The sequence below is a fragment of the Rhipicephalus microplus genome, chromosome 3 (assembly GCF_043290135.1).
Source record: "Rhipicephalus microplus isolate Deutch F79 chromosome 3, USDA_Rmic, whole genome shotgun sequence".
Taxonomy (NCBI): Eukaryota; Metazoa; Arthropoda; class Arachnida; order Ixodida; family Ixodidae; genus Rhipicephalus; species Rhipicephalus microplus.
In genome coordinates this window covers 137,877,118-137,895,039 of record NC_134702.1, presented here as the reverse complement: position 1 = coordinate 137,895,039, position 17,922 = coordinate 137,877,118, and the positions used below count along the sequence as shown (strand labels likewise).

General features: G+C 46.0%; 1 protein-coding gene across 1 annotated transcript; it reads right to left on the bottom strand.

The window, feature by feature from the left end:
* Positions 1–11,636: 11,636 nt before the first annotated feature.
* Positions 11,637–17,322, bottom strand: LOC119170970 (uncharacterized). Its single transcript, XM_037422178.2, has 3 exons — positions 17,169–17,322; positions 15,625–15,672; positions 11,637–13,668 (listed from the first exon to the last, which is right to left on the bottom strand). The coding sequence occupies exons 1-3, from the start codon at positions 17,200–17,202 to the stop codon at positions 11,795–11,797; spliced, it is 1,956 nt and encodes a 651-aa protein (XP_037278075.2). The 5' UTR covers positions 17,203–17,322; the 3' UTR covers positions 11,637–11,794.
* Positions 17,323–17,922: the final 600 nt, after the last annotated feature.

The following is a 17,922-nucleotide window of genomic DNA, read 5'->3' as shown; positions in this document are numbered from 1 at the left end:
GCAGCTTCCTTGGCTTAGCCTCATACTTCCGATAGTTTGTCCGTGATTGCGCCAGTATCGCGGATCCTCTTCACAAACTCCTGACCTCAAGTGCACCATTTATTTGGACAGATGACTGTGAAGCTGCTTTTTAGACCCTGAAGCGATGCCTCACGTCAGGGCCAGTTCTTCAGCATTTTGATCACATATCCCCTACTACGACGCAAGCGGGCAGGAAATCGGCGCTGTCCTGCTGCAGCGTGGCCAGGCTTCGCAATAGCAAGTAATGGCTTACGCGAGCCGTACTCTATCTCCAGCGGCACGGAATTACAGCATCACTGAACAAGAATGTCTGGCTATCATGTGGTCCGTGCAAAAATTTCGCCCCTATTTGTATGGCCGCCATTTCACGATCGTCACGGATCATCATGCGCTCTGTTGGTTGCCCTCCTTGAAGAACCGGTCAGGATGCCTCGGTTGTTGGGTGCCCCGACTGCAGGAGTATGACTACAGTGTCACATATCGGTCGGGCCAAAAACACCTAGATGCCAACGCTTTGTCATGCTGTCCACTGATGCAAAATCATGGCGCATCTATCTGCTGCGCAGCACCTCCCAGCCAAGAGACCACACAGATGACCAGTATTAGTCCTATTGAGTTCACTGCACTGGATGACCTCCTTCAATCCGCAGACCTCACCTCACTCCAATGTGCAGACACATACTGCCGTACAAACATTGATTGGCTCAGCGGCTTGTTCCGTGCTCCTAACAGCCGCTTACGAGAAGTCACGTGTTTCAAACTTAATGACGGGGCGTTGCTTCGGCAAATTTACCATCCTCTCGGTAGCCGATGCGTCCCAGTCATACCTCCTTCACTTCGACTCCAAGTTTGGGAAGCTTTTCATGAGGACCCGACGTCTGGCAACTTGGGTTTTCATAAAACCTATGATCGCATCAATGTTCACTGCTTCTGGCCTGGCATCTCTACTACTGTTTACAAAAACAACATGTTTATCATGTCAGCACCGAAAACGTGCGACATCTCTTCCCGCCGACCCTCTACAACTTCTCCTGTGCCCGTCCACTCCCTTCGAGTTCGTCGGTATATTCTTATCACGGACGCCTTCCGCTTACCCCCGTCGGTCACCGCTGGATCGTTACTGCCGTAGACCATCTAATTCGCTACGCTGAGACGGCAGCTCTTCCCTCTGGCGCTGCCTCCAAAGTGGCCGACTTTGTTCAACGCGCCATTATCTTGCGCCACGACGCTCCTCGTGTTCTTCTGACTGAGTGACCTTGACAAGACTTTTCTTTCCCATATGCTCACTGAAGTCTTACAGGCCTCTGACATCATTCATAAAACCACCTCGGCATATCATCCGCAAACAAATGGTCTCACTGAGCATTTTCATAAACTTTGTCAGACGTGATCTCTATGTATGTCCAGCCCGATCACAAGCACTGGGACACAATACTACCTTTCTCCACGTTTGCCCATAACACTGTCATTCAACATACAAGTTACAGCCCGTTTTCCTAATGTACGGCCATGCACCGTTTTTTGTTCTGGACACCTACTTCTTGTCCACGCCCTCTGTCCCATCCGCGTTCCTTCCAGAAGAGTTCGCTGCCCGTGTAAACAACTGACGCACAATCGCCCGTGCGAACCTTTCTACCATTCAGGCCTAGCGAAAAGTTCATTGTGACGAGAGACGTCGCGTTGTGTCATTCTACCCAGGCGACGAATTGCTCCTCTGGACACCTGTTCGCACACCCGGCCTCCGTGAAAAATTTGTTCACAGATACCTAGGCCCTTACACCGTGCTTGAACGAACATCGGCCGTGAATTATCACGTCGCCCCGGTTACTTCGGCTTCTGATTGCCGTCGTCGCGTGACCGAGATTGTCCATGTGTCTAGCCTATAGCCTTATATCCGGTGCTCGTACCCTTACTAAATGGTCGTCTTGCTGACCGCTTTCGTGTAGGGGGGAAATAGTGTGAGCGCTGAATGTGTAGTTCATCATCTTCACCTGCGTATACAAATCATCATGATCATCATCATCGTAGTCTCTCGCCGCGTGTTCGGTTACGGGCTCTCGCGCCTGTGTTGGAAAATACAACGGTTACAACGGTCCTTCCTTCCTACCTAATGTCGTCGCACAACACACACACACACACACACACACATATATATATATATATATATATATATATATATATATATATATATACATACATATATATATATATATATATATATATATATATATATATATATATATATATATATATATATATATATATATATATATATATATATATATATATATATATATATGCAGGCATGGTGGCGAAAGTGGAAAGTGGCCGTAGCGTAGTAAATAGTCAATAGATCCGCCATGAGAACAGTAACAACGGAAGCGTTTAAACCGACAGTTCTGACCAGAGTCTGGCCTACGTCAAGAATGAGGGTACATTCTGTTCGCGCTCGCATTTTTAGTATTTTGAGTAAAGAATGAGGGAGAAAGAACGGCTAAGACAGAAAGAAAATATGACAAAAAGAAAGGGAGGGGAATCGAGAACGTTGGAGGGTTCACTGCGCTATGCGAGTGGCGTCATGAGTGTGTATTTTCTTAGAATTATTGCGTTTAGTGTAGTTGGGTGGTGGTTCCATTATTGTAGACGGTGGCTGGCTCAAGTAAGCGCTTGCGTGTCATGAAAGTTCTTTTTCTTTTTTTTTTCCCACCGGCCGTCACTAATCAGGCGTCGGAGACGGCTTCCCGAGGCTCCAGGGAGGCGGCGCGGAAGAAAAGGTTTTTTAAGGCGCCGTCTCGCTTTAAAGGGGTACCAGGCAGTGTGGCCGAAATGCGGGAATGGGCGTTTACAGTGAATATTACTTTGTTCTGAGAATCCGCGTTTGGGTGTTTTTAGCTGTGGATGCGGTGACTGTTCGTCTTGTCGGGCTTACAACCATTGATCAGTTAGTATGAGAGATAAAAATGAACGACAGCAGTACGTCAGAAATTGTAGTTAAATGAAACACGAAAAGATATGTGTGATTGTCTAGTCCTCGTCGCTGTTACACTGCGGCACTGTAAAGGACAGAAAAAAAATGCAAGGTCTGGGACTTAAAACCTCTACGTAAGTATTCGGCGGTGTGTTTTTTCAGCAGAAAATAGAGATGCGACGCATGATCGAAAGTGAGACGCTATGCATGAAACAGCGCTCTGCCGATGACCTGTTGCTGCCATCTGGCAGTGGACCCAGGTTCCACACAAGTTTATCTTTCTCAACGCCACTCCCAGAGGGCGTCCACATCTCACGCAGCGTAGAGTGCCTCGATGCGCGCGCCCCCGCTTAGAGTGGTGTCAGCTTTTGCAAGGGCAGATGCCGCCGCCTCGGCTTCGGCGCCAGCGCGACCGCCATTTTGGCGCCTCCGGCCGGTAGTTCGTGCTTGGCGTGTGAGGTGTTGTTGGGCAGTGTTCATTCCCTTACAGTTTTATGCACCCATCTCCGCATCACCATGCCCGGCTGCTGCGTGCCGCAGTGCTCGAATCACTCGAAAAACGGATGGAAGTTGTACCGGTTTCCAAGAGACCCAAAAAGAAGGCTTCTTTGGACCGTTAAAATCAAACGAGACAAGTGGCAACCGACTAATACGTCGCACGTATGCAGCGTAAGTAAACATTTTTTTTTAGTGCGTCGTATTCTGACTGGTCAGCATTATTTAGGGCGCCGTTGTTTTTTATTTAGGTGCGCAATGTAAACGCAGGACAGCCAAACGTCGTGCAGGGTACTGTGCGGCGTGCTCGTGTTAAAAGATCACGCTTTAAGAAAATGCGTCAAGTACGGGGGCTTCGGAAGCCCCCGTGTCGATAACATTTCATGCTGGTTCAAGGGCCTCGAGTGTGCTACTACATTCATAGGAATTGCGACTAGTTTCAGTGCCCTTGCACGGGAAAGTGTTGCCTTGGCAGCAGCGTTGTGAAATCCTTCCCACCCCCTACCCGAGGCTGTTAATTTCGTGCACTGCGCTTCGCAGCTATTGTGCTCGCGAGACCGGCTGCCGCTGTCGTGACCGTCCGCCTCGCAGCCCGAAGACAGACTTCGTGAAATTGCCGTACTCGCTCGCCAACTCGCCCCGACAGCGTACGCGTCGACCGGGTGCTGGCGGAGTTGAGCTGAACGAAAAGTAGGCAAGAGATGGGGACGCAGGAGGTGTAGTTAAACAGATGAGAATTTAGAAAGTGGAGGAGGGAGAAAATTATATGCAAGGGCAGAAAACGGGGAGTGAGTTCAGGCCGCGTGCCGGCGAGCGAGTACGGAAATCTGACGGCGCCTGACTGCTGCCGAACTTCAAGAGTACGGCACGTAGAGTTCACGTAATTCACATAAGAGGAAATTGGACGTGAAATGCGCGCATATGGCCTCGCAGGGAATTAACATAGGCTCGGGTGCGTGGTAGGGGGATTTCACAACGCTTACGAGGCCTGCCCATGTTTATTCGTGCACGCGTTGGCACTGATCGGTCGAAATTTGAACGCCTCTTGTGAAATCAAGCCGTTTGAACATAAACATGCTGTTCCTGCGAAAAACTCGTAATATTACGAGGCCGGACTTCTGCCCGTCTTGTGTGTATCGTCGTATGTATACTTGGGAATCAGGAACACTTCAGTGACGAACAAAACAAGCGCTGTTACGGAGTGTTGTCATTTTTACCTGACAAATAAATTCGATTGCATTAGGAACTTGGAGGCTTGGGTACAAAGCTTTCGATAGAACGAAATCTGTAACGCTCGCTATAAAATCAGACCTGGTCCTTTGTCGGCACAATCGACTAATATTTTATTCACATGAATTCAGGAATCCTTACAGATTTTCATTGCGAAAATTGAAAGGGTTATTATAACAGCAGGCTGGGTCTGTGATAGGCTCACTGAAGTGGCTTACGTGAAAGCGCGCGTGAGCTCAATTAGTTTCCTTCTTTTTGTGCTTCAAAGTTGCTGCTAGTTCCTGCTGCGAATCATACTGAATGCATACATGAAATCTTGTTTATTGACAGTGACAGACATTCGTTTTTCTTCTGCCAGTGTGTTAATTTCCAATTCTGATGTTATTTGCAGGCTCACTTTGAAGAGAACAACTATGAGCAACATCGTGCGGATGGCTGGAAGAAGTTGAAACCAAATGCCGTCCCAGCTTTGTTCACATTCAAACGTAAGATTGAACTTTTTTCTTGCATTACATAAAGCAGCACCAGTTGCAAGTACTCTATGTACCTGGGATTTCTACGAAGCTAACACCAAATAGGTCCTCATATGCTGCGTCCACATTAGTGCATAAATTCTGGAAATGCAGTCACGGACAAAGCTAGAAAATGCGAACACAAAAATGTGAACCAGACCACGCAAAATCGAAAAATACTGCTAATATTAGACGGTCAAATAATGGCACGCTATTAGTGCGTTTGGAAAGCTACATTTCCCAACTTTGTTTTTGTGATTACGTTGCATCACTTTGACTTGCATGTAAAAAAAAATTGCGATACTTGAGTGTTGTGGTTTATATTTCTTGTTTGCATTTTTTGGTCATGACTGTATATACGTCTGGATTTCAGTGTTTACAGGCATGACCCACTGCAGAACAGTTTTCCGCTACTTAGCACACGGTCGTGTACTGCTAGGATGTCAGGTGCAGTGGCTATGTTATTTACAAAGGGGGAAAACGGAAACCATTATGTATATGAGATCCACGATGCACGAGCCCCCACTATAGTGCGCCTCATTACCTGCGTTGCGTTGGCGTGTTAAGCCCTACAATCAAATAATCAATAAACTGCATAGGGAGCGAATGTCAGTTGAGCCCTCCACAACGGCGCACACGTGTAGCACTGGCATATGAAGCTCCAATTTGAATTAGAGCCATTTATTGTGGGGAGAAATTTTGAGCACAATTTAATTATGGTATTTTAAGACCTTCCCCTATCCCTTGTGGAAAGGGCGGGGGAAGGACAAGTGTCTTCCTCACGTCAATAACTAAGCCGGTATCTGCTGCATGTGTTACATTTGTAAAAGTAACAAGCTAGACATGAACTGGCATTGCTTGAATATGTTCATGAATACATACATTTCTGCTTGCAGCACTGCCTAAGGAACGAAAGTCACCAAAGGAAAGAACTGTGCCTGCACCCTCCAGCAACGAGACCAACAAATCTCCTCCTGGTCTGCGTCAATATCCAGCTGCAGTTAAAACTACCCTAGAGACCCCACAAAACCACGCCGTTCCTGAATCTACACGGCAAGGAACATCGTGTTATGGGCACGACACCATGGAAGTTGACGACGCCGTTGTTGAACTGTCAGCGAACACTAGTGATGCAGATTCAAGAGAAGTTAATGCAGCGGCTGGTGAGACATCAAATTCTACTGCAGAATCAGCAGAACTGAAGAAGAAGCTTGCTGACCTTACAAGAAAGTACTCTGAACTTCAGCAACATCATGACACAGCCAAGAACACCATTAGTGGTCTCAAGAAAAAAGTGCAAAAACTCGAGACTGAGGCAACAAATATTTCGCAAAATATGAAATTTCTCAACGACGATCAAGTACGCGCTCTCTCAAGGAGCAGCAGCTTGGGGAACTCTTGGTCTCCGCACACTGTCAAGCAAGGCCTTCAAATTAAGTTTGCTTGTGGAACAACCGGATATGAAACTTTGAGAAAAATGGGATATCCTCTCCCATCCAAAAGAACGCTCGCACGGAGGATTCAAAATTTGAAGTTTCTCCCAGGCGTTCTTCACGAAGTGATAGACGTTATGAAATGCAAAGCCGAGACCATGGAGGGTGTAGAAAAGGACTGCGTCCTTTTTTTGGATGAAATGGAGATAGTGCCGGGGTTTGAGCTAGATCGGGCTGAAGACGCACTTCTCGGAGGAATAACTCTTCCTCCGAAGCCTGAAGAGCCTGCGGTTCATGCTCTGGTATTTATGTTGGGCGGACTTAACCAGCGATGGAAGCAGGTGATTACATATGAATTTACCGGTAGAAACATCGATGGCGGCTTGCTGAAAAACTATGTGTTGGAACTAGTACAGCTGTGCAGTCAAATATATCTGAGAGTTCACGCAATCACATGTGACATGGGCTCGGCAAACCGCGCAATGTGGAGGGAATTCGCCTTTTCCAGTCACAGAGATTCTTCCACGGTGTGCTCCATACCTCATCCGTGCATGGACGGGAAGGAACTTTTTTTCATTGCTGATCCGGCTCACGTCTTGAAGAACCTCAGAGGCCAGCTCTTGAGCTCAGAAGTTTTCACGTTGAGTGAGGCTACAGTTGCCAAACATGGCCTGCCTTCTTCACAAGTCAACTTGGAATATGTTCAGGCTGTGCTCGAAGAAGATTCTAAAAGAGAACTGAAGGTAGCCCCAAACTTATCCGAAATGCACACCAGCGCAGGCCACTTCACCAAAATGAAGGTTGGTGTCGCTGTACAACTTTTTCGGGAAGCTCCCCCAGCTATCAGATTCCTTATAAAGGAAGGAGTTCTTAAACAGGAAGCAGAAACAACAGCTTGGTTCATGGAGCTGATTTCAAAATGGTATGCACTGATGTCTTCGCGGCATCCAACACTGGCCCTGAGTCGGAGAAGTAGGGCTAAGTACTCCGAAGCCCTAGATACATTACACACAGCAATAGAAACCATCAGAACTATGAAAATGGGTGCCACATCCCATTGGAAACCGTCGCAAGCAGGTGTACTCATATCAACTACAGTTGTACTTCGCCTCCAAGACGTTCTTTTAGGAGACGAAGGCTGTGAGTTTTTTCTTACGAGCAGGCTCCTGCAGGACTGCTTAGAGAACCTCTTTTCTGTGGTGCGGCTTATGAAGCCGGTTCCCAATGCCTACGATCTCAAGTGCGCTCTGAGACTGGTGAGCGTAAGCCAATTTTTGCATACACCGAGGACGACCAGCTACGAGCTTGATGACAGGGAGTACCTGGTGGACCTGCTATCCCAGGGGAAGGAAGCCTGCGTCGAGAAGGAAGCTCAAGAAATCGATGATTCAGAGATTTTGTTCATCGAAGGATTGTCGTCCACAGAATGCAGTATTCTCTTTTACCTAGGAGGATTTATTTTGAAGAGAATTTTGACATCTGTGAAGTGCGCAAAATGCAAAGATGCTCTCCTTGGAACTGCCAACGACGAGCATGCTTCGCTGACAGCACTGAAAGAGTACGTTTCAGATGGAGGCAACCTCATCTACCCCAGCAAGGGAGTTATGAAAGCCTTGATAGACTATGAGGAGCATTTTGCTGCCATAAACTCTTGGTGCACGGACAAAGTAGTCACGATGAAGTCGCCGCTTCGTTCACTCACCGCATACCTAAACAAGGTGCACCGCCGCAGCTTGTGTGTATGCGCGGAGCACGAGGACAGTATATACCGACTGCTCACAGAGAGGTACGCAAGAATAAGGCTGCGCATTCACCTTCGGCAGGTTCCAGTCGGGAGTTGCAATGGACATGGAAGCAAAACATGTGCCGGCGTCAACCTCTCATGAGAAATGGACACGCCAAGATAAGCTGTATGCTTAAAAGGTTTCGGCTCACGTGGGCACGCTTTTGACTCTTGCATTTTTTATTTTTAAACATTTCATTTCGTACTGCATTTGGTTTGTCTTGTATCTGACTTTGATTTTCACTAGTGGGACAGCGCAGCATTAAGGCGCACAAATAAATGGCCTGTTCACTGAAATCGTGGGTGTCGTTTCATAAAGGTACACTGGTAAAGCATGTTACTCTCGGGTATGCTGCCTGCACAGTGCATGAAATGGTGAGGCAGGGGAAGGTGGTACCGAATGTCAGATAATGTGTGTGTGTGTGTGTGCGTGTGTGTGTGCGTGCGTGCGTGTGTGTGTGTGTGTGTGTGTGTGTGTGTTATATATATACACACACACACGCAAGTATATAAAGTACAGCGATTCCTGCCTTTGCTATTCGGCTGATTCACAAAGACCCAAATATTGCATTCCTTTCAGCAAGCGTAGTAATAAAAGTTCATGCGCCCCTCCGTCTTAACGACGACAACGGTTTAACGCGAATCTTTCTGGTGTGGGAGTTCGTGGCTCATTTCATTCAGTCTATGTCAGCCCCTGGCGCATTGTACAAGCACAGGCCACCAGTTTGTATGACGTGCGTTGTTCCATTTAACAATTAGGCAACAACAGCACTAAGAGGTGTCCAAGTTGCACCAAAAAAAAAAAAGCTCGCCAACGAGTACTTCTTTCCTACCATACGCGAGCACCGCAAGCGGTAATGCGCTTCGCATGCTGCCCCACTACGGCAGGAGCCGTAATGGCGGCCGTCGTAGCAGACGACGCGGCTGTCCTCACCCTCAGCGGAGCGCGCGGGCATCAAGGCACCCTAACGCAGCGCCTCCTCTATTTTATCAATGTCAGTGCGATGCTGCCAATTCAACACAGAGGAGGCGCTGCAAGAGGCAAGACAACACATGAATGGCTGCTTGGCCGGTAAAACACTATCGTGTTTAGCCGACATTCGCAGTGAATCACGCTGATACACGGCCAACTTTTTATGTAGGCGAATTTCTTATTGTGTGGAGGGCACCATACCATGCTAGTGGTGACTTTTCTCATAATCTTAAGGAAAATGTCTTCTTGGACTTACGTCTGTGTTTGTCTTATGACAAATTCGTAGGGTCTTGAACTCTTCGCTGGTGGACTCTTCGCAGTGCTGGGCTAAGTTCAAGAATTAATCCCTGGTTTTCACATTCGGCGCCTGTCTTTTCAGTTGAAAAAAAATCAAGATGGACCATAACCGTGACAAATTTACCGCAAAAGGTAAAAGAAAATACTTGGTTTCGGACTAAACTGCGAGCAGTTTTCAATCGACTTCGTTAGCTTTAGTAGGTACAGGTACAGGTAGTGACTATTCCATGGCATCTGCCTAAGCAGTATAAGTAAAGGTTATATATTATCTATTACAAAAAACTGCATAGGATCGTAGCACGTAAGGATGGATGTTTCAGCTCCACTAACGTGAAATCTGGAGAGTGGAAAAGCTTGGAGTGTTTTGGGATAGTTATTTTTGTTGAAGCATTAGTGGGTGCCAAGCGTGATATCGGGGAGTATACAGGCAAGAGTGTTCCCGCTGCAGTAACGTCTCTGGAAAACAGCGTCGGAATGCTACTTACTAGAAGTCTCTTGTTTTTGTTGTTTTTCTCTTTCCTCTCTACATGCCCGGCTTCATTTCCTTGTGAAATGTAGGGACAATGTTTCCCTTGCCCTGGTATCCTTGGCTATTCGTTGGGCCAAGTGTTGCCTTCTTCATTTTTAGTGGACCGGTCGCAAGATGTGGGATTTACGCATTGTGATGCATGCCCATTTTTATGATAGACCGCGAACGCATGACACACCGTGATGACAGGAGATGCTTACATGCCAAGCCGCCAAGCTGCCTTGGACCTAATATACGAGACACTATGACCTATTTGCAGATTATCAATGGAGACCTGTGGTGGATCCTGCGCAGATAACCCCCTTCTCATTGCTGCTTCGGCTTGTCCTCTCAAGAAGAAACCTGAACATTATACCAGTTTGCACGCTTGTCAAAACATCACGGTACAGTAAACCTTTCACTAATGTGGAAGCGTTGGTGTTTTGGTTCCTGGCCATATCCTTGTAAGACCGAAGCAACGCGTCGCATTGTCGAGAGTGGCAGATAATAATGGGCGACCTATTTTTGATCGCCTTTATCCTTTATGCAGTGCAATTTACGTGCACAGAGAATTCCGCGCATACTTGTGCAACTGAAAGTATATCGATGTGAAACGGCGTTACAAAATCACTAAGCCACAACCCACTCACATAGGGCGTCCTCTAGCATTTTGCCATCAAAACAGAAAGATTTCTTGGCATGTAGCTAGTGATTATTGATATTTTATTTATTATTGGCACGCTGGTAGCAGTGTTGAAAGCATCAAAATGGCAAGATTCTTTCCCTATGCTGTGGCATTAAGGAACTTGTTTTGCTGAAATTTGGATGTAGGTGTCGGCTAATTGATCGTGAGCGAAACATCGGCGTTGTTCATGATCAGAAATTCGCGATTTGTGCAAATAATAAATATCAGGGCTCTGAATCGCAAATGAACCAAGGCTTTCTGAATGAAAATTTGTTACTCTTTCTGCACTGGAAGACATTTACTGTTGCCATAAGCTTTTCATGTTACAGGACTTGAATTTTATAGTATACGACCACAATAAAATGTGGCGCATGCATGCAGGTATCTGGCTTGTTTTTGCGTCAAGTTCGTTACACCAGGTTTATGGCATTGAAGAATTAAGGGCAAGAACAGTATTAGAAATGTTGTCGCTCAAGTAATTTCACAATTTCTCGTCCCCACTGCCATTATTCGGTTATAGCACTGATATCTTACTGCATGAAGATGGTTCCTAGCTTGCAGAGCGTGGGGACATGCAGAGCGTGAATACAAGTTATCATATGACCCCAGATCGAGATTAGTATTACGCTAAAAGCGTAAAGTTTTGACTATTACTTAATGCTAAAATGAATATTAGTTATCTTTTAGTTGAAGTAAGCATTGAAGACGCCGCCGAAAGAAATACACAATACTTGTGTCAGTTTTTTGTTTATTGAGTTTTAAACAAAACCTAATTCACTAAGAGCAAATAAATTTATTGCCACTTATATGCCGTTAGTACATATGCACATGCTCCACTGGACGGTGGGATGGGGAGAGGGCATGCTTTTCAAGGAGCTCGTGTTCATGTTTAGAGCTTCAGAAGAGAAGATCCGCTCGAACTATCAGAGAAAGATGAGCTGCCTGAATTCCTTGAAAGTCCACCTCCAGACCCTCCGAAGAAGCCCGAAGAATCACCCCCAAAGTCTCCGTAATTAAATCCTCCATCACCTTGAAGTGGTGAGCTCGACCAAACCATCCATCGCCGCGATGGACGTCTGTGTTGCGGAGCACCAAACCTTATGATTCTCCATGTGAATGGGCTGCCAATTCCTGAGCCTTGGCTACTCCATAAACTACCATAACCTGATCCACGCCTAAGACCTTCGGTACCTCTACCTCTCCGTACCGAATACAGGCCACCGTAGCCCGCACCGTCCTCAAACTGCTGTCCACTGGTGCCACCAAAACCGAAGCTTCCTTCACCCATTTCGTCACCTAATTGCCCTAAGAGGCCACCAGAACTTGCCCTGAAAGAACCAGGCATGTCAGCACCTTGACTCCATCGTGATCCGCGGAAACCGAATCGTCCTCCTATCTGGGGACCTCGCCCGAAAACGCCACCATATTCACCACCTCCATACAAACCTCCTTCCCCCAACATGCCTCTGCTTCCTTGTCCCGCCCCGATGCCATCAATACCACTGCCCGACAGGCTACTTCCTCCAAAGCGACTGCCTTGTGGTCCACCTATGAAACCAAAACTGCCTCCCGACGGGCTGCCTGACCCTAATGAGCCACCACTTCGTGACCCATCTTCGAAGTCACTTGGACCACCTAGCCCTAAGCCTCCCATTCCACTGGATCCTCCTCTTCTTTCAAAACTCATGAACCAAGGTCTACGACTTCTTCGGCGACGTCCTCCAATGCTCGAGGAACGAAACCCGCCTAAACTTTCCATTCCACCCAATCCGCCTTGTCCTAAGCCACCCAAACCCGATAAGCCACTTCCTCCAGAGCTGCTGCCTAGGCTTCCACTATTACCTAGAAAGCCCAATGAGCCTCGTCGTCCACTGAATCCTGATAGGCCTGATTCACTGACTGCATTAGTGTCGCCCTGCGCACTGCTAGAGTCGCCACTTTGCCCTCCTCTGCCCGAGGCGCCCCCTTGTGCACCCGGCTGTACTTGACGGCTAGTGGTGATTCCCAAGTCTAAGTCGCTACTGGTGCCTCTACTTGGTTCTCGTCCTCCTAAGATCGAGCTTCCTTGCCTTCCACTGGTTGACCCACCACCCATGCGCTCACCAAGTCCTAGGCCTCCTGTACCAGCTAATCTTCTGGTTCCTTCGTTCATGCCTCCCCACGGTCTTCCTTCTCGCATGTTTTGGTCCCAAGAAAAGAACATTTCATCACCGTCAGGGCCTCCTTGTACTGGACCCCATGGGCCTGCTTGTCCCATTCTACTTCTTCGGCCCCCTCCGCTTCCCATACCTGGGAAACCCCAATATCCTTCTAGGCCAGGCCCGAAGTTGGGTCCCATAGGCTCAATGTTTCCGACGGGACCGACATGGCCCTGCGGGATGCCAGTCTTTAGGCCACTCGTAACTCGCCTATCAATGCGGACACCCGTGGAAAGGTCAACTGTATGCCCGAAACCATACATTGGTAGCGGGATCCACAACCGACGTCCACCATGAATAACCCATGCTCCAGTCCTGATGACGCCCCAGCGGCCGCTATGCCTGGCGTCCGCTGGGCTGAGCCATGGGTGAGAGCCTAAGGTGCCTCCCCATAGACCACGACCTCCGTGGTTGCCGAGCCAGGTCCACACACGTGACGACTCCACTCCACTACGCTGAAGCTTGCGGCCTCCGGTCAGGGCGCCCAGATGAATGGGATGAACGCCTGCCAGGCCAAGCTCGATGAGTTCACGGCACACACGTGGCGCACGCCCGAACTGGAGTTCTGTAAGGGGTTCGGAAGATTGAAATATAATGGTAGCGGGTGTATTGAATTTGCTATGAATATATGTCAAAGAAACTGAGGTTAATTTAAATGGCAACACCACGCTAACTGGTGCGGAGTGAAATTGGTAACTGTTCAACTTCTAAGCAGATTTTGGGATCGGTCCGCAGAGCTAAAGCTCACGACTGCCAGAACCTGATAAGCACAGGAATTATGAAAACGAGCTGTTGTTTAAAATCATGACAGAAAGAAAGCAAGGTTCTTGAAGAGAAATGGTCAGCCTTTTACTGCATGGTTACAAGGCAGGCTTCCAGGGGTGTAGAAGCTCTGGTATCTATATATTTATTAGTTTACACAACTAATGAAGCAAACTACAAAAACTTAAGGTAATTAAGCATACCGGGGGCTACTCGTAATGTTTTTTGTTTGAACGTGATGTTCATGCAACAAATAGAAATTAGTGCAGGCCAGAGCAGCTTGACATTGCTATCGAGAAGCAAACCCGCAACATTTGCATTACGCTTGCGATATTCTACCTATTCAGGTACAGGTGGAGTTGTCCCGCATTAACTTTTTAAAAATCTGTTTTTGTACGTGCAAAGTAATAGCTAGTGGTTCTCACAACCATGGCAGTGGAAATAGGGAATTCTGTTTTTCACCCGACGGCGTCGTATATCACCTGCTCGAAGGCAGCTGGCAATGGAGAAAGAAACACTCACCTGGTGCCTAATAATGCCCCTACGACTTCTTTAATTTCATCATATGTTAACTTTGTAGTTTCACTCTAATAAAGAAAGCTTGAAGAGAGACATGGGTCGCTTCATTGTTTTTTTCCCTTTCGTTTGTTTCATAGCGATTGTTCTGACACGGCCATTTTGATGTCTTTAAGTATCATGTGAAAAGTCACATGGCAGCTCGTAAACATCAAGTGCTGCGTGAGACCGTCATGAAAAAAAAAGATTCTAGTTCAGTTCTCATAACTGTATATTCTACTGCTTAACACTGCCAGCAGTGCCGGCGCAGAAATTAAGAAAAAAATTGGAGGGAGGCGAATGTGGCCGAAGCTATAAGTTGGCCGATAATCGCACGTGAATGAGATGGTCGGGATTATGGTCTCAAAAGGCGGCAAGGTGGTTATTCTTGGATTTCCATATTCATTTGCACTGTATCTACCACGCATTAATTTTTAGAAATATCAGAAATAATGACGCCTGCGTTTTCCTTCAGTTTCATTATTTGCCGGCTTCGTATTGTTGCGTCTAACAATCATGACAACAACCTGTAGAAGTGGGAATACGCTACATCACTCTACAAAACAATGCTGTATTCGCACCGAAAACCCTTCCTAACTTATTCATCCGCAAAGGCACTGTTGTCAATATGGCCAGTAAGTTACACTTTAGCTTAGACAGCACCCGCAACCTATACATACCAGCTACTATTTTGCCCACATTTATGGAAGCCTTCCTAGGTGAGTCTTAGGGAGTTCTGACTCATTTTTGACTGTTACAATGTATTAAGTTTACCTTCTTACTTGTTTAATTTTATTGTAACGGTCGTGCTATACCAATGAAAGTAAGAGTCGTGCTAAATAATTATGTGCTGTAACAGGAGGCACTGGCTGTTCCTGAACTTCCAGTAGCGTTCAGAAAGCTTGTGAACGTCTCTTAAAAGGTCGAAAAATAAAGAAAAGAAAGCTAGCCTATATATGTGTTGATTCAGGTGCGTGTTAACCAACCACATTAAAATAAAGTTGTTCTGAAATCATCTGCAATGATGTGTTTTAATATAACGCCATCTATAGTTTCGGTACTTGTAACTCCGTGTTGGTTTAATCAGGGGTGGTTATGACATCATATGTTCGTAAAAAAGTTTTCGGGAAAGTAATCTTGTCTCTAATATTCACTCAACTTTTCAACATTACTGCTTAAGTACAGCATAGAAAAAAGTACGTACCATTTTCGAGGTTTAAAGATTGTGCAGAGCTGTAGGCGACTAATATGCCTGTAGGCGAAAAACAAAAACAAAAAAAAAAACGAAAGCGTCAGTAACAAGCAAGCACTTCTAGGTGTTTTCCGAGATCTATCTATTGTTGTGCAGTGAAGTAGGTAGATCCCTACAACGAAAAAGAAAATAAAAGAATTGTGACCTAGGTTTGCAGGATTCATGCAGGCCCTGCACATATTTTACAGAAAATGTAAATATGTAAGCCCTCTAGAATTGTTAAAGATGTGAGAACAGTATTTTTGGAATGTTTTGGACAACGCTTGAAATTGCATAGCTTGTTGAAGCAGACATTCTTGAGAGCTTTGTAAAATGAGTGAGTATGAATCTATTGGTGGCAAATTTTCCTTTATATTCTCGATTAGCTGTTCATTATACTAACCAAGAAAATTACGTTATATGAGTTTCAATGTGTTTGCCCTCTGAAGTATACTTGGCACAACTAGAAGACTGCGTCGGTTATCGTTTTTATTTATCCTTTGTATTGTTGAGACGAGTCTAGTATATAGAACAGTAAAAATTACCAAGGGCCAGTTTGATCAGCACAAACCACATCACTATTGTATATGCACGCTTGTCGCTTTATTTACCTCCAACAAATTATCAAATGAAGTTTTCGTATTAAAATTTGCCGTTTTACGGGTAGCGTGAAATAATAAATGAATGATGCAGGTAAAACAATTGGCAACAGTCTCCGAACTGCTCATGCCCTGATAGATTTTTTTTCTCACTCGTGCAAGCTGAAATTACCTGGTTCTACAAGTAATTTTGTTAGACCGATACAGTGCACTTTGTGACACGAACTTCACTTCAGTTGCTTTCGGTGAGAGTTCAAAATACTTACGCTCGCGGAGTTTTCGACATGATGCGAGAGCTGTAGCACTACTGAGGTAGAACAGAGTGTTTCATGGTTTGTGATGGATCTCCTCGGAAGTGTCGGTTAGGGTTAAGTAGAAGCGTGGGCAGTACGAAAACGCGTTAGACTACAGCCAATTCATCACGAAGACCTCGAAGGCGTTTTCTCTGTAGAAGTGAGATTTTCAGCATCTTGAGCCGAATGCGCAAAGCCCATACCTCGCGAGAGCACTTTCTCATTGGTCCACGGCTTTGCTTAGAGATATGTCTTGCATAATGTTTCGCCTAAATATTCTCTTACGCAGAGTTTTTAGCTCAAGATGGTGCTGTGAGTACAGGCATTTGCGAGTAATCTAGTGAAGTAAGGCTGTAGTGAAGTAAGCTTACTTGCTCGCATCGCGCTTAAAATCGAATGCTTTTCCGCAAAAGAAGTATTTTCGAGCGCAAGTTATTAAGATTGCAAAAAGGGGTGCCATTTCACAGCTTTAGGACAGTCTTGAATGCTTCTACGTAGCTTGAACAGTGCAAAATATGCGTGAATAGTTACACAAAACACATCGGTAATTGCAGGTAATTTAGTGTAAACATGCTCTGCAGGATCTTGAATGTACATTTAGTCTTTTGGCCTTGCGCATACTCACCCAGGATCAATAGGCCAGTGCGTGCCGACCCCATGATTAGAGTGTGGCCTGTACGGCGCCTGTGCAGAATGTCTTGTGCCTCGTTGGCAGGGAAAAGCCTGGCTCTCGAATGTCCCCAGAGGACAAACAAAAGAAAACGAAAGAGATGGAAGGCGTTTTTTTTTTATTCAGATGGCCAATACCTGCTCGCGACGTGAGCGTTGAGGTCGACGGATTGGAAGGAGGCAAATCAGTGCGAGCGCGTCCCTCAAACAGAAAATAGACCGCGCCATTGTTTTAGTGACGCACTCACAGACCGAGAAGAAGATATGACAGTGACACGTGGGTATTGTTGAGAGAACTTTACAAAAGGATATGTAACCCATGACCTTCTCGGCTAAGGTGGAGGTGAGCCTAAGATGAACAAAATTTCGCCAAAATATATCCACGTTTTCAGGCTTTGTTGAAAGCTGTCTGTTTTCCAACCGCCACTGTTCGTAGAGAGCGCTTCAAAGAGAAACACTGAATGTGGAGAAGAAAACAAAAACAGAATATGCTCGTCGCTTACTTTGTTTTAGACAAAGATTTGGCCATGAAGGAAAAAAATGTTTTGTACTATAGTATCTAATTTATGAAAGTCACCATGGAGAATATACATGAATAATGTAATTTCGAAGCATATCTTTGCATGTCTGACGCAGCATTTTCAGATGAATGCTAGATACTCGTTCACCACCGTGGATCAGTGGCTACAATGTTCGGCTGCTGACGCGAA

What these genes read in the sequence shown, in the direction of transcription:
- LOC119170970 (XM_037422178.2), bottom strand. Translation starts at nt 17,202, where the DNA reads ATGGGGTCGGCACGCACTGGCCTATTGATCCTGG. An exon ending in CACTGGCCTATTGATCCTGG is followed by an intron (nt 15,673 to 17,168) that starts GTGAGTATGCGC and finishes TTTCGCCTACAG; the next exon opens with GCATATTAGTCGCCTACAGC. An exon ending in ATCTTTAAACCTCGAAAATG is followed by an intron (nt 13,669 to 15,624) that starts GTACGTACTTTT and finishes AACCCCTTACAG; the next exon opens with AACTCCAGTTCGGGCGTGCG.